The 22,460-nt window shown below is 38.4% G+C and overlaps 2 protein-coding genes across 6 annotated transcripts in view; one reads left to right on the forward strand and one right to left on the reverse strand.

Moving 5' to 3' along the window:
* Positions 1–5,616, forward strand: dtwd1 (DTW motif tRNA-uridine aminocarboxypropyltransferase 1). Of its 4 annotated transcripts, none has more exons than XM_077563151.1 (5): positions 1–412; positions 2,992–3,269; positions 3,383–3,520; positions 3,606–3,867; positions 3,933–5,616. In XM_077563151.1, the coding sequence occupies exons 1-5, from the start codon at positions 376–378 to the stop codon at positions 4,187–4,189; spliced, it is 972 nt and encodes a 323-aa protein (XP_077419277.1). In that variant the 5' UTR covers positions 1–375; the 3' UTR covers positions 4,190–5,616. The 4 variants fall into 4 exon arrangements, with proteins under 4 accessions (XP_077419277.1, XP_077419280.1, XP_077419278.1 ...); XM_077563154.1 differs by lacking the exon at positions 1–412 and adding an exon at positions 1,933–1,975; XM_077563152.1 differs by lacking the exon at positions 1–412 and adding an exon at positions 1,965–2,042.
* Positions 5,535–22,460, reverse strand: part of nnt2 (nicotinamide nucleotide transhydrogenase 2) — a 22,939-nt gene continuing 6,013 nt past the window's right edge. For both annotated transcript variants that reach the window (XM_077563147.1, XM_077563148.1), the window contains 16 exons: positions 21,448–21,635; positions 21,192–21,325; positions 19,381–19,572; positions 18,742–18,892; positions 17,062–17,223; positions 16,865–16,975; positions 16,636–16,781; positions 16,214–16,409; positions 14,302–14,535; positions 12,453–12,613; positions 9,975–10,154; positions 9,708–9,867; positions 7,068–7,149; positions 6,882–7,000; positions 6,462–6,577; positions 5,535–5,892 (listed from right to left, as the gene is read on the reverse strand). In XM_077563147.1, the coding sequence (XP_077419273.1) occupies positions 5,746–5,892; positions 6,462–6,577; positions 6,882–7,000; positions 7,068–7,149; positions 9,708–9,867; positions 9,975–10,154; positions 12,453–12,613; positions 14,302–14,535; positions 16,214–16,409; positions 16,636–16,781; positions 16,865–16,975; positions 17,062–17,223; positions 18,742–18,892; positions 19,381–19,572; positions 21,192–21,325; positions 21,448–21,635 (2,479 nt within the window). In that variant the 3' untranslated portion in view covers positions 5,535–5,745. The remainder of the gene's footprint in view (positions 5,893–6,461; positions 6,578–6,881; positions 7,001–7,067; positions 7,150–9,707; positions 9,868–9,974; positions 10,155–12,452; positions 12,614–14,301; positions 14,536–16,213; positions 16,410–16,635; positions 16,782–16,864; positions 16,976–17,061; positions 17,224–18,741; positions 18,893–19,380; positions 19,573–21,191; positions 21,326–21,447; positions 21,636–22,460) is intronic.

The raw sequence follows: 22,460 nt of genomic DNA on the forward strand, positions 1-22,460 counted from the left end.
ATCATGCAGGGGCTGCAAATGGTGCACCGCAAATCCAAGCGCGGAGCCATATAGTTGCCATCGACTGGGATATTTTTCTTTATTAGTACTTTACTGCATTTTAAATACAATTTTAAGCAGCAAACTTGCCAAAACCTTATGAAACAACAACCGCTGTCGCAATGATTGATGACGCAATCCAACATAGCGGCGCTGATCGATGACATCACACGCACTATCCATTTTTGCACGTTTGTAACCCGTGCTCTCGAACACTACTTGCAAGTTTACACTTCATACTGGAGAGCGTTGGTATTTTACTAATGACTAGTGAAAATACAATAGTAAGGTTAAATACATTTAAGTTGGCTTGTTTGTTTAAAATCGATTGCTGTGATGCTTCGTTGCAGAAGGACCGTCGCGAGTCACGGAGGTCTGTCTCAGTTTCATAATATCTGCTTAATACACTGGGTTAGTTGGTTCATATTGTTTTATTTATTGCATCACTCATTGCGTAAGACCAATAAGAAGGCGTTTGTGGTTTGTTTTTGCACGGCGGGGGTCGCCATGACAGCGGGCTTCGCAGTGCACGCCATCATCATCATCATCATCATCATAATAATGCATCAGATCAATGTCAGCGTATTAAATTAGCTATTTATTTTTTAACATACTAAAGTAGCAATTGAATGTATTTTTTGTGTGGTGTTGTGTTGATATGAGTGTGAAATGGTATATAGTAATAATATAACGCGAACAAGATGCCGTTTTTTTTTTAAACTTCCTGAAAAGTTGTCATTTTGACAGTACGAAAATTTTGCCCAACAGCGACGATATAATATATCGGATATATGAATGTATATGTATGTATGCTGTTGTAGTGAAGCGTTATGTCTTGTTTATAATGAGGGTTCTACTTAATTTTTTTAAACATGAAATGCATGGATTCATATACTGTATGGACTGTATACGTATCTATTTATTAGTATTTAAGCCTTCAGCTCATGAAAAATGGGAGCAAAAACACGTGTTGCATTAATATTTTTGTTCAGTATAAATGGTTGATTAGAGAAGTTGGAAATTATTATTGAATACACATCTGCTTGTTATGAAAACAGTTGTTTAATTGAAAACAAGTTAAGAAAACCAGCCATCTTTTAAATATATGACACAAACCAGCCTGTTTAACATCACACAAATATCTGGCATTGGAAAACACAGTGAAATGATATTTTATACTTATTTTTTTCTTTAAGCTTACCATTTTAGATTTGAATGTGGTAGATTTGCCTGTAAACTAATGGAAGTCTTCTTGAATTAAAGCATCAATATTTTGGAAACGGATACACACCCAAAAACAAGCGTCAAACGTGTATAAATTCCAATGGAATAATTACAAATGTTTACTACCACATATATTTCGTTATTATGGTTGGTACGACTCTCTTGGAGAGGCAGTGACAGTAGAAGTGAACTGATCAAATGTGGCATATATAAAAACATGAATAAAACATTCCAGAAACACCAGTAATAAAATCCCCTCAACAATAGTCCAAAGACATCTCAGACACACGTAATTAGTTATATTTACAAACATTTACCTAATCACAATATGTTGAATGATTACAGGTGTGACTATTTTTCAACTATTTCTCAAGGTTCAATTTAAACTTTTGCAGATGGTTACACTCTAGAACAGTTAATGGTAAAGTATTCCAAATCCCTCGTACCCTTCATCTTAAAATGAGAAGCTGTTCTGTCCAATGTGGTGAGTGTGTAATCACAAAACAGTCTCCTCTAGATGAGAATCAAGTTTTTGTGACTCAGTGACTCTTAAGTCATTTATTTTTTATTTTTTACAAACCCTCTTCACGGATAGCGCCTTACATGCCACATTCAAAATGGCGGCGACATTTACGAACTATTCCGCACAATGGTGGGATCTATTTTACGTTGGCTGCAAACCGGAAAAAGGTTACTGTAAAACGAGCACACGGTAAAAACATCCCGGGCCACCGTTTCTCGACATAATCGCCTGAATGAATGGTGTATGTGTGTGACCAGTAAGTGAAACGCACTTGTTAGACGCATGTTTCCATGCATCAGCTAGTGGCCAATTCGGTGTTTAGGTAAACACTCCATATTGTGTTTTGAGCAGCATTCACACGTGTATTTCGATATACGTACGAAATGCTGTCCACCACTGAACTTTACTCTCGCGTCTTACAAATAATGAGAAAACTAGTCGTAGTAATACTAGCAGTGCCTACTAGTTGGGTCTAGTAGGGTTAGTGCAGCACAGTAGTTTCTAAAGGATTTTGGTTCAATTGAGTTCAGGTTATAGGTCATGTTAATAGTAGAACAAGATTGAAAATGATTCATCTTAGCCTCATTTTATATATAACAAAAACCTGGCATTTGAGCAGGGGTGTGTTGAATTTTTAGATCTGTTGTATGTCTGTATTGTTATTTGCTGAATATTGCGTATCCTGTTTGTGTATGCCTGACGCCCGAGACTTTAAATAAATATTATTGATTTTGTTTAACTTTAAAGTATCGGAATTTAATTAATAGGGCCAGATCAATTAATTCTCAATTGACAATATTAGCTCTTTTAAAATCAGATTTATTTATTATTATTTTTACACATCAACACCTTTCAAAATAAGATGAAGATAATGACAATCAGTGCCCACCCCCTTTAAAAAATATAATCAAACAAGTTGACGATTTTTTCACATTTTTCTCTGTTGTAAAATTAAACAAAATACAAAAGAAATAGTCAAATGTTCTGCCTGTAATTAATATCTTTATTGTTGTAAGCATCAAGAGACCAAAACAGATGTTATTTTATTCATTATATATTTTTTAATTCAGCCACTGATTAATCTGTTATCCAAGTTTTATTCTGCCAAATATCGGCCCACCCCAAAAAAATCCGTATTAAATACTGTTATCTGTATCACAGATATTGTCTCTTAACTCAAGCCAAAATTTGTTCCTTCTGCGCAGCTATTAATATCTGCTCCACGTTCTCTGATCTGAACTGTGAACCTTCAACACGAGCAAGCATGAGCGGCTCGGTGGAAGGCTCCAGGGATTCGGCGCAAGCTCCCAAGCTGTCCAAGCACCCTCTTCAGGGACTCAAATTGGCATCACACGCCGTGCTGGATAAAATGCAGCAGAGGGGCAGGACCAAATGTGCTAAATGCGGAGGATCAAGGATGTTCTTCTGCTACACATGCTGCTTATTAGTGGACGTCAGTCTGCAAGAAATCCCCACTGTCAAGGTCAGTGTAAAAGTTCGGGGATTGTTTGTTCTTCTCGGCCTTGGGTTCAAGTCTTTGTGACGGTTAGAATGTCAGTTTCAATATGTCTGCTGCGGTTTGCCTGGTTTGCGTAGCTTCCAGTGAAGATAGATATCATCAAACATCCCAACGAGAACGACGGCAAGAGCACTGCGGTTCATGCCAAGATCCTCGCACCCAGTGACATCACCATCTACACGTACCCGTGCATTCCCGAGTACGACCAAGACGAGGTTAGCTGGAACTTTTTCCTAGTTCTAAACTAAGCGTCATTTGATTAATTCTGCTGTCTGCTTATCTCACCCGTTCCCTCACTAGGTTGTGTTGGTGTTCCCCGGTCCAGGCGCTGTCGCAGTACAAGACATGATCCAGCGTTTGCGTGACAGGATGGACAGCAGGCCATTAATAAAGAGGCGGAAAATAGAGAAGTCTCCAGCCGCCGCACACTCAAATTCGGGTTCAGGGCTCCCAGATGAGACGAAGGGCTCCGAATCAAGGGTGCATCCCCTCCAGCGGGTGGTCTTCATCGACAGCACGTGGAACCAGACCAACAGAATCAGCACGGATGAGAGACTACAAGGTACTTAACCATTGTCTTTATGGTTAAGTTGGCCCACCCCGTTTTGACATCGCCACTCGTTTCAGACCTGCTCCAGGTCGAGCTGACGACTCGGAAAACCTGCTTCTGGCGCTCCCAGAGGGGCAAACCGGACACGTACCTGGCAACCATCGAAGCCATCTATTATTTCCTCAAGGACTTCCACGAGCAGTGCCTTGCTCAAGAGTACGGCGGAGAGTACGACAACCTTCTCTTCTTCTACTCATACCTGCACACGGTCGTCAACAAGTCGAGGGAGGCCGGCAAGAAGGAAGCCGTGGAGAAAATAACAGCAAGGGACTGAAACGAGACTGTGAATTAAGTCAAGTTCCGTTTTGAAGTTTGTTTTGGAAGGGACAGTGAAACATTCGTTGAAGCATTTGGGATAAAATGCTAACGTCCACGTGAAGTGCAAATTAACAAGTGTCATTAACACTCTAAAGTGGCCATGTTGGCTTACTAGCCGAAAGGTCTTTAAAGTGGAAGTCAACCTTAAACATTTCTTGACAATAATGTTATATGTGACCTCACTAGTCTAAACATGACATTTTGATTAATATTACATTTGTGGAATAAGAGTTATGAACCAAAATCCAGCCTTTTTTTATCCATCTGTGGGGGCGGCCATTTTGTCACTTGCTGTCGACTGACGATGACATCAATGTTGCTCAGGTACAAGCAATCACAGCTCAGCTTCAGAAAACAGGTCACGACCAATCACAACTCACCTGTTTTCTGAGACCTGAGCAACATTGATGTCATCTTGAACGTGTGTGTGAATGTAAGGCTTAAATTGTAAAGCGCTTTGGGCACCATATGGTGTAATTAAAGAAGTCCAGTTCAGTTGACAACAAGTGGCAAAATGGCCGCCTTCTGAGATGGCTGGATTTTGCTGCTTAACTCATATTCCACTAACGCAATATTAACCAGCATACCATATTTTGACCAGTGTGGCTGCATAGAACATATTGTCGGGGAAAAAAATTGGGGGATTGACTTCCCCTTTAACTCATTCACTGCCATTGACGGCTATAGATGTCAAAAATTCAATGTAACTATTTTGTATTAGTCTAACATTTTTCCCACTTTTGTTAACAAGAGTATGAAAACCTAGAATTTTTTTTATTGCATTAGAACAGATATAAAATTTGATTAATTGTGAGTTAAGCAGTGAAGTCATGCAATTGACGATTAAAAATGGTAATCACCCGACGCCCCTAATTTTTAATAATCTTTCCTTTAAAAAAAAGTTTTTAAAAATTGGAAAAAATAATCACAATTATTTTATTTATTTATTTTTAAAGAAAAGATTAAATAAAAATTAGGGGTGTCAGGTGATTAAATTTTTTAATCTTAATTAATTGCAATACTTCACTAGTTAACGCACGATTAATCACAAATATTATGTCTGTTCTAAATGTACAAAAAAAAAATCTAGGCTTTCATACTCTTGTTGACAAGTGGAAAAAAAATTTAAACTAATAGAAATAGTTCAAATGAATTTATGACGTCTATAGCCGTCAATGGCAGTGAATTAAGTACAAACATTATTTTTTTTTTTTAATACCATAAGCAGAGTGATATGGATTGCACTGCACAGTTCCCCAAATGATTATTTCACTTTAAAAGCAGCAGTGTGAGCCATAGAGTACATTTAAAATATCTTTATTTACAAACCAGTACACAGGATTTTACATTCCCGCCATTCATTAAATCTCATCTACTATTGTACATCTTAAGGTCATCCATTTCATTCCATTTGATGCAGACTGAAGAGCTAGTGCTGGAGTTGGAAACCAAAACATTTATTTTGTACCAAGAGGCAACATGTAGTCAGTCAGCTAAAGGTTGGGGGCGGGGCTAGTAGAAGGCCTCCCTGATCTTTCCTTGAAGGCTGTCACATGTCTTCTTGGCGTCTCCCAGCAACATGGACGTGTTGGCCTTGTAGAAAATGGGGTTGTCCACCGCAGCGTAGCCCACACCCAAGGTCCGCTTCATCACGATCACCTAGACAAATATTGCAAAACCAGATGAGAATAAAGAATATATACCTGTGTATAGTTACGTATAATTGATTACTCATTTTTATTCATTCACTGCCATTGACGGCTATAGACGTCAACAATTAATTTGAACAATTTCTATTAGTTTAACATTTTTTTCTACTTTTGTTAACAAGAGTATGAAAACCTAGGAAAAAAATATTGTACATTTAGAACAGATATAAAATTTTATCGCGAGTTAACTAAAGAAGTCATACAAAAAAAATGTTTTTTTTGTTGTTTTCTTAAGGAAAAGATTATTAAAAATTAGGGGCATCAGGCGATTACATTTTTTAATCGTAAGTAATCGCATGACTTCACTAGTTAACTCACGATTAATCACAAATTTTATCTGTTCTAAATGTACAATCATTTTTTTCTAGGTTTTCATACTCTTGTTAACAAAAGTGGAAAAAAAAGTTAAATTAGTAGAAATAGTCCAAATAAAATTTTGACGTTTATAGCCGTCAATGGCAGTGAATGAGTTAATGATGGGTAATAGTGGTGATTATTCAAATCTAAAGCTGGACTAACCTGTTTGGACTTCCACACCTCCAGGACAGGCATGCCGGCAATGATAGAGTTGGGGTCCTCTTGAGCGGCAGAATTGACGGTGTCGTTGGCACCGATGACCAGCGTCAGGTCCGTCTCTGTGGGCCGAAGACATTTTACACGTGATCACACGAAAAGCAAAAACACAAGTTCCTTTGAACAGCACTGATAATGAATTCCCCAGCACCACTTAGCAGCGTCATAAACACAACCATGTGTCTCAGAGCGTACACGCCTGATTATTGCTTGTCACAACAACAGCGGGCTGATCAAAGCAAAGCCGGGAAGAAGGGGGAAAAAAAAAAAAGTGTATGGCGTGATAGCTTCACAACATTTCTTGTAGTTTTACTCAACACCTGGCAGCTAAAGTGACGATCAACCTCCCTTGTGTGGGATTCTTACCTGGAAAGTCTTCATTGATCTCATCCATCTCCAATACGACATCGTACGGTACGCCGGCCTCAGCCAAGAGCACGTTCAGCTGGCCTGGCATGCGTCCGGCCACTGGATGGATACCAAACCTGAAGAGGAATTTTTTTTAATCATTTAATTAGTTAATTAACGAGAGGACGTTCTAGCACAAGTTACCTGACACTCTTGCCTTGTTCCTTCAGCATCTTCACCATGTCTGCAATTGGATACTGGGCTTTTGCTGCACACAAACCCCAACCTACATACACACAAAATCACGCATTAAGCTAAAGTAGCTCAACTCATTCACTGCCAGTGACGGCTATAGACGTCAAAAATTCATTTGAACTATTTCTATTAGTTTTCCACTTTTGTTAATAAGAGTATGAAAACCTAAAAAAAAATATATATATATATATATATATATATATATATATATATATATATTTTTTTTTTATGTTTTCATATATATATATATTGTACATTTAGAACAGATATGAAATTTGTGATTAATCGCGAGTTAATTATTGAAGTCATGTTATTAAATAATTACAATAAAAAAAATTATTCACCTGATGCGATTTAGAAAAAAAAAAGATTATAAAAAATTTGGGGCGTCAGGTGATTAAAATTTTAATTGTAATTAAAAGCATGACTTCACTAGTTAAATCATGATTAATCACACATTTGATATCTGTTCTAAATGCACAATAAAAAATTGCTAGGTTTTCACATTCTTAACAAAAGTGGAAAAAAATATTTAACTAATAGAAATAGTTAAAATGAATTTTTGACGTCTATAGCCGTCAATGGCAGTGAATGAGCTAAAAAGGATTCTCTCGACTAATTTCATCCCATTCATTTAGTTTTATCTGGATCATGTTGTAGTCAGTCTTACTTATCTCACTTAGAGCCTTCATTTTCCTAAACTTTGCAAGTACATCGGTTGGACTTTACACGGTTTCTCTTAATCAAACGCGGATGTCGGACCACACATCTGTCCATGATTTAGTTGTAAATTTTTTTTAAATAAAAACACACACCGGCGCAAATAGCAGCCATGTGTATCCCAAGTTATTCTTTGTGGTTGATGTAGGAGGCAAGAAAAATACACAACTTATTCTTGAGTGACCTTGACGGAACCACATTGTACGGTATCTTCAAGACGGGTCAGCAACCTTTCCCGTCAAAAGAGCCACTTTAGGCCAATTAAATGACAAAAAAATCTGTCTGGAGCCGCAAAACATTTGAACAATGTGATAAAGGAAACAATAGTCTATTACAGCTGCACCATAACAGAAAAATATGCAGAATCCAATATGTAGAGATTCATTTTATTCTACCTTTCATTGTCCGTTTTTTTTTTCACACTTTGATTTTCATACATTTTTTAGATTTCCTGCCTTTCTGTAAAATTTCTGACATTTTTGACAATTTTATGAACATGCTATGGTCACTTTCTGCCTCCTTCCTTTTTTGGACATGCTACAGCTTTTTTTTGACATTTTTTTTCTGTCTTTTTGCTATAATTTTGTGGATATTTTATGGTAATTTTGGAGATTTCTTCTTTCGATTTTGTACATTTTTAGGGTTACTTTTTGAACATTTCTTTTCTTCCTTAAATAAATTATCTGAGTTTTTTGTGCAAGTTTGTGGACATTTTATGGCAATTTTTAGAATGTCTTTTCTTTTTTGGACATTTTATGATTACTTTTTGGACATTTTCTTTTCTGCCTTTTTTATATTAAATTCTCTGATATTTTGGACAAATTCATGGATATTTTATGGTCATTTTCTGCTTTTTCTCCTTTTAGAAATTTTATGGTCACTTTCTGGAGGTTTTTATGTCATTGTTTTCTGACTACGTAAACATTTTTACTTAAAAAAAAATATAAAAATATATATACATTAATTAGTGCTGTACAAGTTAAATTGTTAATTAATCACAAAAAATATCACATTAATCATTAATTAATGCAGATTAATCACACTATTCGTTTTGACTGCAGATGATCATTTAGCTGACAGCAGATGGTTACGTTTAAGGTAGCACAGGTTGGTTGGACAATAAACATAACTGCATGCATTTAAGTAAAGCATCTAATAAATGTTTGCCATAACCATTTTAAATTATGCAAGTAATAAACTGATTAGAAAAAGATGATGATGAGCATGTGCAGTGGATAACATTTTTTGAAGACAAAAAAATAATACTGTACATAACAGGTGCTCATTAAATTTTAAATATATATTTCTAATTAATTAAGTGATTAATCAAAATTCTAAAATGTGATTAAGAAATGTAATCGTTTGACCTCTCTAATATAAATTAGAATTTCTACTCTTTTTTTTTTTTTTTTTTTTAAGAGCTCCATAGGGAGCCACAAGAGAGGAACCCAGTCCAATGATGAATACATATAAATGGGCATGATGATGACAAAAGTTGGGTAGTACCAGAAATGCTACAGTAGAGTCTGCTGAAACATAATGTGAGGACTCAATAAGAAAACCATCCATTCAATAAATCCATTGGCTGTAACGGGGAGGCCTCAACTGTGCAATAGACAGTAGTCTACATAGGATTTGTCGTCAAAGCTAAATACCAGAGTATATTTTGGCTCCAAGTACCCGGTCAATTGGCTATAGCTTTAGTGATTTTTAGCTCCCTCTAGTGGTAGAATATGTGTAATACATTCCAATTAGACGTCAAATACTGTAACATAAACACAACATGATCCAAATGTAGCGAGCGCTACAACCTAAATGCATGCATCAACAAAATGTGATGACGAGTGGTTGTTTATGTGCGTCTTGTACCTGGCGTGATGATGATGCTGTTGGCTTCCTTGATTATGTCGATGGTCTGGTCCACGTTGACCTCCGTGTGGGTGCCAACGATCTCCATGGGTTTGCCACCCGCTGTGGAGGTGGTGCCGTAGCCGCCCAGGATCACGTTGGGCAGGGAGCGATTCATCGCCTTGGGAGAGGTGGCAGACCAAAGTCACCGGGAATTAAGCATCATCAATATTTGTACTTTTGTCTTTTATGTACTTTTTTCAGTCCAGAGTATTTTTGTGTACTGACCACACACATGATGTAAGAGAGGATGGCGCCAGAGGAGCCGATCAGAGCGCCAACGATGGTCATGAGATTGTTGTCCAATAAGAAGCCTTCGGCGCAGAGTGCCCAGCCAGAGTAGCTGTTCAATACGGTGATGACCACTGGCATGTCGGCGCCTCCGATGGCCGCCGTCAGGGTGACGCCCTATCGAGATCAAACGCAATAGAAATTCTTATGCTATTATTATAAACTAATTCTTGATGCAGGCAAACTGTGGTGTAAATATTCACCTCCTCAAGAACACTGCATTCACGTTACTTTGCATTTTATAGGACACTGGAATATTTAGAAACATCATAAAACTAGTGCAGTTTAACTCATTCACTGCCATTGACGGCTATAGACGTCAAAAATTCATTTGAACTATTTCTATTAGTTTAACATTTTTTCCCCCCACTTTTGTTAATAGTATGAAAACCTAGGGAAAAAATGTTATTGCACATTTAGATTAGATATAACATTTGTGATTAACTATTGAAGTCAAGCGATTAATTAAATCTATTTAAAAAAAAAAAGAAATGAAAAAATTATTTAAAAAATTAGGGGCATCAGGCGATCAAAATTTGCATGACTTCAGTTGTTAACTCACGATTAATCACAAATGTTATATCTGTTCTAAATGTACAATTAAAAAAAATCCAGGCATACTCTAGTTAACAAGAGTGGGGAAACAAGTTCCAATGAATTTTTGACGTCTATAGCCGTCAATGGCAGTGAATGAGTTAATTATTATTATTTGGCAACTTTTTGATTTGTTTTTGTCTTTTTTAGTAAACCCCACACGCTCATCGTTCTGTTTTTGTACTTATCCACAATTGACAAAATCGTTTATAGATGCCACAAGATGGCAGCAAAGCACTACTGTTTCTAAATGAAGCTCCTCAACTCACATCAACATAGTTCTGTGTCGAGATGCCAAAAGATAATTGCAAAGCTATACTTTTGTCTAAATCATCATAATTATTGGAATTTGTCTATGGTAGAGTCAAGCTCCTCAACTCAATTTAACATATTTCCTTGACACTAAGATGTCGTTATATTGATATGTTTGTCTAAATAAAACTTCTCACATCTTTTCAACATAATTCCTTGACACCAAGATGGCAGTTTAGCCCAATTATAGATTAAATGAAACTCCTTATCTCACTTTAACTCATTCACTGCCATTGACGGCTATAGACGTCAAAAATTCATTTGATCTATTTATATTAGTTTAACTTTTTTTTCTCACTTTTGTTAACAAGAGTATGAAAACCCAGGGGGAAAAAATATTGTACATTTAGAACAGATATAAAAATGTGTGATTATTCGTGAGTTAACTAGTAAAGTCATGCAATTAATTACAATCAAAAACATTTAATCGCCTAATGCCCCTAATTTTTTTATAATTTTTTTCTTTTAATCGCGTCAGGTGATTAAAATTTGAAATTGTAATTAATTGCATGACTTCAATAGTTAAGTCATGATTAATCAAATTTTTTATATCTGTTCAAAAATGTACAATAATTTTTTTCCCTAGGTTTTTACATTCTTGTTAAAAAAAAAGTGGGAAACATTTGAATTTTTCTCTTGTTAACAAAAGTGAAAAAAAAAAGTTAAACTAATAGAAATAGTTCAAATGAATTTTTGACGTCTATAGCCGTCAATGGCAGTGAATGAGTTAACGTTCTTTGACACCAACTCGGTGAAAGTGAGCTGAGGAACTTCATTTAGACAAAAGTAGCGCTTTGCCACCACATTGTTGCCAAGGAAGTACACTGACGCGAGTTGAGGAACTTCAGTTTGTCAAAAGTAGTGCTTTCGGCAACTTTGTGACATCTACTGTATAAGCGATCATTAACCTTTTCATTGGCATCAATTATTTGCTATTCATGGCAAGGCTAACACGCTAACTGTAGAATATACTTTTTTCACAATTTCATTATCATCATCGTGCAGAGTCTATTTTGACTATAAAAGAATTAAACTTGTGCAAAAGCATGATTTGAACTATTCTTCCTCAAACAACAAAATGGACGGTTCATGTTCGTCATCGTGGGAGCAATAAAGGTCATCTTATCTGAGCAGAAAGCTATTATTTCCCCCCAATTTCCGCCCTCCCAAGCAGCAAACACACACACATGTTCTTCCTCGAGTGGAATATGCGTTCATAATTTGCGGCACGATATCTTGCCACTGGCATTTGTCAGTTGTCTCGCTCGCTCCATTTGGGCTGTTCCTTAAGGGAGACGACTCCACTGGACGAACAGCACAACATAATGAACCCATCATAGAAGTTTCTTGACTGGCTCCACGGAGTATGATCACGAACATGCACACTGAAACTCCACACGAAAGGGAGTCGCACAAACATTTGTCAACGTCAATAATACTTATATGTCAATAATACTTTTTAAATACTATTCATTGCAGTAGTGTAGCACCTATTTAGTGGAAACTCACCATAACAGTGGACAGCCCAGACACTCCAAGTAGACATCCCATCCCAGTGCCGTAGCTGGAACTAAGCATAAAGGGCACCATGCCTCCCATTGACGCCGCCATAAGACCGGCATTCAACATGTGACGTCCGGGCAACAGGAGAGGCGCAGAGTTCAGGATGCCTACAAAACAGTCAGATACGTTTGCTTCTGGGTCGTTCTGTGATACCCTCTCCAGTGACACCTCTTCAATTTGCCTGATTTTTAGTCTTATGATGTCAAACGATATCATCCGAAGGTTGAGGGTCCTAACTGGAACCTTTTTTGAGTTATGGCTGTTCAAAGTTTGGGTGACGCCCACTTTTGGGATCCGGGAATCGCACACAAAGTTTTGGACCATATTTGAAAGCCGCCATCTTTTGTTTCAATGTAGGTACAGACCTGTAACTTACTATATCTATGCATTATCAGAATCTGTGCCTAGAAACAGCATAGGTGTACTATTTGTAGAGAAATTAACTCATTCACTGCCATTGACGGCTATAGACATAAAAAAAAATATTTTAACAATTTTTATTAGTTTAACATTTTTCTCCACTTTTGTTAACAAGAGTTCGAAAACCTAGATTTTTTTATTTTTTGTGTTAAAAAAAATTGGGATTAATCGTGAGTTAACTAATGAAGTCATGCGATTAAAAATTATAATCGCCTGACGCCCCTAATTTTTAATAATCTTTTCTTTAAAAAAAAAGTTTAGTAATTTTTTATTTTTAAATTAGGGGCATCAGGCGATTAAAATTTGTAATCTGAATTAATCGCATGACTTAACTAGTTAACTCACGATTAATCATATATATTATGGGTGTCAGAATAATCGCATCAATATCTCGTTAACTTGAAGTGCCTTTAACGGCACCAATTTTTTTAACGCTTGATTAACTCATTCACTGCCATAAATTAACATTTTTAATTAGGGGCAAGAGGCGATTCAAATTTGTAATTGTAATTAATCGCATGACTTCACTAGTTCACTCACGATTAATCACAAAATTTACATCTGTTTTAAATGTACAAAAAAAATTCTACCTTTTCATACTCTTGTTAACAAAATTGGGAAAAAATGTTAAATAGAAATAGTTCAAATGAATTTTTGACGTCTATAGCTGTTGATGGCAGCGAATGAGTTAAAAGGATACTTTACTCATTGAGCCTTTTTCAGCAGTAAAAAGTTAATATTTTGTGCATAATTAATTGAATAACTTTTGCATGTACAGTTAATACCTTTAAAAAACAATTTTAAAGGTGAAGAGGACATGGCCTGTGCTGAGGAAGTAGGTAACGACCAATCATGGCTCAGTTTGCTGACCAAACCCAGAAAACAGGTGATTGGTCGCACAGATGATGTCATGATGTCAAAATTCAAAAGACTATTTCCCTTTATCAACTTTAACAGAAAGCTGGTGGCCCTTGTCCTTCCATTTTTCTGTATGCTGCCATCAAACCAAAAAGTTTAGAACGTAATCAATTATATGACTAATTTTTGTAAACTTCTTAATTTGATATTGGCAATTATGTGGCTATTCTTTGTGGTCAAAAGTGACCAGGAACATATTGCATGAGCATGGAAAAGAATAGTATGTATGGGTTAAAATTACTCATACAACAGCAGAGACAAAGTCAAAATCCAGAGCTGGATTTCCTTGAGGATCATTTTGGCTTTGGAATGATCAAAAGGCGCAATCAGGAAGAGACAACGCTGAAATAATTACTGTACGTCAAAAAATCCAAAACAGTAATCAGACATGTAAAAGAATCTCTTCAAAACATGTGTTTTAGTTCTCCAAATGCAGCAGTCCCGCCAAGTGACATACCTTGCAGCTTGCCGTAGGCGACCAGCGAGCCACTGAAAGTGACGCCTCCGATGTACGTGCCCAAATAGGCCACCGTCTTGAGCACGCCGGCGGCCGGGTGCGCGTCAAGGTGCGGGAACTCGATCATGTATTCCGCCACGCAGGTGAGAACCGCCGCCAGGCCCACCAGGCTGTGGAACGCCGCCACCAACTGAGGCAAGTCGGCGATTTCGATCCGCTTGGCGATGGTCAGACCTGCGCGTCGGCAAAGAGACAGTTCAGTAAAAGTCCAGTAGGGTTGAATGATTACGAAAAATACAATATTGCAATATAACATGTTATTTTTTAAGCTCTTATTACTATGTATTTTAAAACAAACCTTCTCATACATGTCAACCAATAGAACATTTCGACAGTACAAAGAAAAATGAGGAAAACCACCAGTCACCTGCGTTCTGTTTCTCTACTCTAAGCAATTGGGCCTGATCTTCAAAGGGCAAAACAACAGTCAAAAATTTTAGTCGCCTGTCCTCCACTTCCCCTCCAAAAAAGAAAAAAAACATGAACAATCAAAGCCAAGAGGGGTTGTGCTGAAGATCATTTATCATACGCAGGTTTTTGATGACCATCACAACATTCAGCAATGGTGATGAAAGAGTATGACGGGTCTTGTGTGTTGGAATATTTTCACTTTCAGGACTAGAGACAGATGCAAAGTTTAAGTATGTGTTTTGCCCATTGTGCTTCAGTTTTTCCCGGGAGATGCTCATATATATATATATATATATATATATATATATATTCAGTCTGACTCCACGCTGCAAAAAAACAACTTTTATTGGAATAACTTGATTGTGACTTTTTCCTTCTACTCTCTAATGTGGCTACAACTTAACAGTGTATCAGACCGCGTGGAATCACACTGCCCCTAAGTGGCCAAATCGAGTACAACATGAACAGCGCTCCCAATGAAGGCACACACAAAGGCAAGACGGTATAAAATAATTTTAATAAAATAGATTTTGGGACATTTAAAATCAATTCTTAATCGTACTAAATGAGAATAGATTTTTTGGCACACTCCTAATATATATATATATAAAAAAACAGAATAGCTCGGACTCCAGTCCATTTTTCCTATTGGGCTTGTTTTGACATTTTTACATTTGGCTGTGCTTGTGGTTCCGGTCAGTCTGCTCTCAATGATTTTCCTGACATCAGCCATAAAATTGTTATTCATTAATTACAAATATAGCTTTGTTTATGTGCCAGTGATGTATAGTGACAGGCATAACAATTAAAGCTGCACTTTGTAACAATTTGCCCCAAAATATCTTTACAATAGTCTTTCTTTTTTTTTACCATTTATGACTGAAACATTTTTTAATTAGTAGATTAACACATTAGCTGTTCATAATGAGAACTCCTGCAAGCTTCTGGCCAATAGTTTTCAGACAGGATTCGGGTTCAAATTTCCTGCCCTCTGTCTGCAGATGTGACGTCATGTGCGCGTTATGTGTATGTGAAGAAAGAAAAATGCAGTTTCCTTTTTCGGCCACAGTTGGCAGTAGAATTGAATCATCTGCATTCAGTAGCTTTAAATGCTATTTCATTATATGACAGTGGATACAATAAACCTATCTACCTACCTGTTGCCATTCATACAATAGAATAAGTCATGGGTCCATGTTTACATCAGCTTTGTGCTTAATTAACGAGTCCAGATTTCAAAACCCACTGAAGTGTGAACATTTAGAGCTTTACTAGTCATGTTTTGCATATTTCCGCCCATTTCAGTCATCAAACATCTGGTGTCTTTTCTCAAATAAAATCTAGCCGTGCCTTTTGGAACAAGTAGTTATCATGCAAAGCCTGTAAACAACTGGAAGCGCACACTCAGCAGTCCATGTCGGAAAAGTAGGACGCCACCTACCCAGAGTCCCTCCGGTGGCCATGGCTAACGACATCTGAGACAGCAGCTCCGGGGAAGGCTTGAGTGCACCGAGGGTGGCGGCGATGCCCCCTGCAACTCCCATCATGCCCAGCGCGTTTCCAAGGCGACTGGTGCCCTGAGCGGAAAGGCCCGCAAGAGCGCCGACGCAGCACATGCCGGAGCCCAAGTACATCATCTGACAAACAAGTTTTTCATACAGGTGTGAGAACAAAAAATATTGAAATGGCTAAGTTTTGAGAAGCAAGGATGAAAGAAAACGAATGCGTAACTACCATTTTATTAAAGCGGGAAAAGAAAGCACAGTTTCGTTAGCACAAATCAGAAACTATTGCCTATAGCTGCCACAAGATGGCAGCAAAGCGCATTTGTTTTACTAGATAGTTGAATAAACGCTCTTTCACCTGCTCGATGCTGTAGCCAGCTGCCACAGACGCGCCGTATCCACCAACAAATGCAGCCCCGGGTAACATGTACAGGTAGTTGTACTCAGGGGGGTCCGTAGACCGCTTGAACATGTCCAGCATCCGCTGGGTGATCAAGAAACCACCTAATGATGTAACAAAAGTGCTTATTTATTCAGTGGTGGGGGAAAAAAAACTTTTTTTGCATAAATATAAAATAAGGTCAGACCAGCAATATTGATGGAGGAAATAAAGGCAGCTGCTAGGGCGAGACTCTCAGGAAGTGAGGACGGTGTGAGACCCCCTCCCATCAGAACCAGACCGCCAACTGCTGTCAGACCTGTTGAAAAGCACAAAGATAAAAGCTGAAAGCCACAGAACATCCAAACTATTGTCAGTATTGAGTGCTGAGGCTGAAATAGTGACCTGAGATGGCGTTTGTCACTGACATTAAAGGCGAGTGTAGCGCGGGGGTCACGCCCCACACAGTGTGGTACCCCACGATCCCGGCCAGGCCGAAGGTCGTCACCATTTGCGTGAACGCTGCGTTGGGAGAGATGAGGCCCAGAGCCAGACAGGTGGACAAACCTGCAGGGGTCAGCATAAAATAGTGCTTCTTAACCAGGCTTTGGTTTGATGAGCCAGCCTCAATGGTTCAAAAATGGTGAGTAATTGACACCCACCCTAAGAGGTTTGTAATCAAATTTAAAAGTCGACCTTGACCAAATGAAGCGCTAACCCTCAGTTCAACATGGTTGCCTGGTACCAAGATGCCACCAAATAGTGCCGAAAATAAAACTTTTAGCACAAAAACATCAAAAAGCAAAGTTTTTCGGCAAATAACACATGATAGGTTCACAAACACATTCTGAAAAAAGGCGAATTCACGAACCATTCACTGTAATGTTGATTGGAAGGGGCAAAATCCATTGATTAACCAAGAATTTCCTTGTTTGCTATTTTGTAAAGAATGGATCATATACATTTTTGAAGTAAGCATGTGTCTCACTCACACACACTCTCTCACAAACATAACTCCCTCTTTATCTCACTCACACTCTCCCTCACACACACACAAACTCCCTCTCTCACACGCACTCACACACATTCTCTTTATCTCACTCACACACGCTGTCCCTCTCTCACACATTCTCTTTATCTCACTCACACACACTGTCCCTCTCTCACACACATTATCTTTATCTCACTCACACACTCTCACACACATTCTCTTTATCTCACTAACACACACTGTCCCTCTCTCACACACTCTCTTTATCTCACACACACTGTCCCTCTCTCACACACACTCTCTCTTTATCTCACATTGTCTCTCTCACACACACACTGTCTCTCTTTATCTCACACACACACTGTCTCTCTTTATCTCACACACTCTCTCTCTCTCTTTATCTCACACAGACACACACACACACACACACGCTCTCTCCCTCTCCCGCTCTCTCATTCCCTCCCCCAAAGTCAGATAGCAGAAAAGATTGAGAAAAGGCAATATTTAAGAAAAGGAGTGAAACTGCGCCCTAACTAATCATCGCAGAGCCCTGACGTGCATGTGCCTGGAGAAGACAGTAAGCAACACTAAGTGCAACACAAAAACAAACACGATGATGTGTAAATAATGGTCAATAGCATGTTTGGCTGAACATTTTTTACTAGTAATTTAATGTTGTGGTATTTGTTGGAAACAGTAGGTTTTACATTGAGAAGAATAAACCCCATGTCGCTCCACTAGAAGGAAGCAGTCCTTTGAGTATTTTAACCTGACATTACACTACTCACAGAAACTTCTGTTTTTGGGTTAAATTTCATGATGAAGCTAAAATTAACCAAAACCTTTACATGTCAACTTCATTCAAACTTCTGAATGCAAATGTCCAACTATTTAATATTTCAGTACTTTTGGTGCAACTTTCTGTTCCCTAAAAAGGAGCTGAATGGCAACGCATTTTAGGAAAGTCCTGAATTAAAGAAATAATAATTTAAAAAAGGAAAAGTCCTGAAATTTCACCTGAAAGACGAATATGCCTTTTACGTCATTAGAAGTATTGGTTGTCATTGTTTAGGCTTTGCGTGTCCTCTCCAAACCTGAAGTGTAGACGCCAGCATTAGTCATTGTGCGTTTGAAGGGCGAAATTGCAGCCACTTTCTCAGCCTCCAACTCTGCCAGGGATTTCGATTTCACCGGTTGTGGGGGGGCAGTCTTCGGGAGGGGCGCTGGGAACGTATTCTGCCCATCCTGTTGACGCACCAAAAACATGCAATAGTGTGAGAATGGATGACAACAACAGAATAGAGAGCGCAGTAGTTGTGCGTGAGAAACATCTTGCTTTGTGGTAAACCCTCACCAGAAGGGTGGAGGTACTCCAAACACAAACCTAAAGATTAGCATGAAAAAAAAAAAAACAGCAATCAAGAAATACTTACCAGCAGTTTTGAAAAACAAATTGTCTCAATAACGCAGCCCGAGCAGTGCTCAGTTTAACGAGGGAGAAAGCGATATGCAACATTGAGGTTGCATGCTTTGCCTTCAATAAACAATGTGTCAGCTAAAGATTCCTGGAAAAGTCCATTATGAGACGTTCGTAACATTCTTACTGGTGGGCTGTTCAAAGCTGGGCATGGGTTTCTATGCTCATTTGGAAAACGACACTCGCATGAGAAGGTCTGATAGCCAAGAAGCGGAAATGAGCGCCAGCAGAGCTCAAGATGACAAATCAAACCCACCTTCATCACAAGCGTCCCGCGGATGACGTGGTCCATTGTCCCATAGTCAAAATCCTCTTTGGGTTCGTAGTGGAAGTATTCCTTGTCGGGGCTGATGGCCTTCAGAAGCTTCAGTACGTTGTTGGAGTAGAGGGTGCTGGCTTGGGTGGCCATGCGGCTGGGCAGGTCCGTGTAGCCAATGTGGGTCACGTTCTAATTCAAGGAAACTAAATCATTCACACTCTGTATTTAAGTACAAGTAAATATGCTTGAGTATATAAAAAAAGAAATAGTACTGATTCAACTAATTCCTGTTACACACAGTATAAAAAAAGATTTTAACATTTTCTAGTTTTGCATTTTTACAGGCAAAAAAAAAAACAATGAGATACTAACTCATAGGGGTGGGAATCTTTGAATGTCTCACGATTCGATTCCGATTTTTGGGTCTGTGATTCAATTCAGAATTGATTTTCGATTTAGAACGAATTTTGATTTAAAATTATTTGATTCACAATGATTTTTGCTTCAATCTATAGCTGTACAAAGAATTGTAATGATCTACTCAAGTCTGACGCGCTAATGCTAATTAGCACGCTACTCTCGGCCCTTTTATCACTCAAGAGAATGGCTCCACACTGCAAAAAAAAACCTTTTATTGGAATAACTTGATCGTGACTTTTTCCTTCTACTCTCTAATGTGGCTACTACTTAACAGTGTATTAGACCGTGTGGAACCACACTGCCCCTCAGTGGCCAAACCGGGTACAACAAGAACAGCGCTCCAAATAAAGGCAAGACAGTATGAAATAATTTAAATAAAATGGATTTTGGGACATTTAAAATCGATTCTAAATCGTACTAAATGAAAATCGCGATTCTTATGAGAATCGATTTTTGGGCTACTAACTCATAATTATGATTAGGCAGAGCTATGTGGGGATATTGCACACACGGGAATCTAAAAGTGAGCTGTATTGATTTGTTATTTATTCTGACAGGACAATGCACACAAATTGAACATGCTTAGAATATACAGAGAACTCTAGACGGAAAAAACATGTAACTATGTCGGAGATATCAAATTATCTTAACTGTAATTTTCAGCTGTAGGCCCTAATAAATAACAATAAAAACAGTAAACAGTAAAAGTAAAATGTTGTCTGGAAAATAAATACTCAAGCTAAAATTTATGAAGGTATTGTACTGTATTGTACTTGCACAAGACAAAATGTGGTAAAATAGTGTGAACTGCCCCATAAGATTTTTAATTATTAATTATTCTAGCCAATGATACCAATGGAAAAACAAACAAACAAAAAAACACCTTACGTGTACATGTTTCTTCACATTAAATTTTTGGGAAGCCAGAAAGAAGATGGCCCAAGACAACAAATTTGACATGAATTATTCTTGGAGTCAACAACATCAAACTCTTAAATAAGTTGGATGGGGAATCTTTCTTTTTGCCGTTTTAATCAATTCTCCCTTGTTCACATTCCTCCATGTTGCTTTTATGACTGCTTGCCGCCTAATTCCCCCAAATCTCAAATTAGTATTAATGACCTTTTCTCTTTTTGTTTATGTCATTTTACAACGTGATGTCAATTAACAAGCCACCATTTTGGAATATGGAAGCCCAAGTGCAGTTATTTGTTTTCAAATGTAGGAAGTAACGACAAAAATTGGTATGAAGTACAAATACCTGAAAAAGATACTCAAGTACAGTGACAAAATATTGGACTTTGCTACTTGCCGCCACTGGCATTTGGACACATTGAAATGACCAACTGGTGCATATAATTTTTTTTATTTTTAAAAACAAAACGTACCTTGTGAATGTGCAGCTCTCCAGGCTTGGTGGTCTCAATGTTACCCCCCGCCTCGGCCGCCAGATCCACCACCACAGAACCGTCCTTCATGGACTCCACAAATTCTTTCTTGATCAGAATGGGAGCCCTCTTTCCTGAACAGACAAGAAACATGAGACAATGCCTGATTACGCAGACCAAATTATGGACAATTATGGCGAGGCAGCCAGGATGGACGGAAAACAAAACGCAATGCGCCCGGGTGAGAGTGACTGACCTGGAATCAGGGCGGTGCTGATGACAATGTCGACTTCTTTGCACTGCTTGGCGAACAGCGCCATCTCAGCATCTATGAACTCCTTTGACATTTCTTTGGCGTAACCGCCAACCCCGTCGCCGGACTCTTTGATGTTCACTTCTAAAGGCTCCGCCCCGAACGACTTGAATTGTTCTAAAGCTGCTGGTCTAATGATAGCAAACAATTATATGCAGGCTTTGGGAGTTACGGAATACACGTACCGCCGTTACGTAATTAGATTGCAAAAATATTTTTTTAACTGCATTCCATTACGCTACAGGAAAAAACATGTAATCAGATTACAAGTACATTTATTAAAAATGGGGATTACAATATCTACGATGAGGGAGAGTGCGAAAGAGGGCGAGAGAGAAGGACAGAGCAACAGAGCCTGTGCACGGCCGCGCGAGTGGAAGCGTTGCTACATGTCGGAGAGGTGGGGACGAACGAACTGACTCGTCGTGTCCTCCACACGCCTGCAGTTTGAAAAAGCTTCACGGACGGGAGGAGGAAATAGCGACCGCTGTTCACTGGAACTTACTCGGAGCGAATGTTTGAGCTGAGAGTCCAGCGGCATGCTACGCGCTGTAGCTTCTTGCTAGCTAGCCCGCTAGCCTACAACAATAATATGAGTTACACCTTCCAAACAAATCTTCCTCCCACCAATTCACTATTTAAACATCATACACAACATTTATACACGGCTAAACTTGTGGCTGGGATAAAAGTTCATTTTGCAGTTGATGTCACGCATCGTCATCCTCATTGGATGACTATCTATCTATCTATCTATGAGGTGTGGTTGCTTTCAGTGACAGTTCGAAAACAGCATATAGCCTTCAATCAATCAATAGCCTACATTCTTTTTAATTACACAAGGATTTTTGCTATTTGTAGGCTGCCCGGGTCCCTATCACCCGCAATTAGCAGGGGCACATTGTATAGAATACATATTGTGGTGATATTTTTTTGTCTTCATGAGCATACTCAAT

This window comes from Vanacampus margaritifer, chromosome 4, assembly GCF_051991255.1.
Source record: "Vanacampus margaritifer isolate UIUO_Vmar chromosome 4, RoL_Vmar_1.0, whole genome shotgun sequence".
Lineage (NCBI taxonomy): Eukaryota > Metazoa > Chordata > Actinopteri > Syngnathiformes > Syngnathidae > Vanacampus > Vanacampus margaritifer.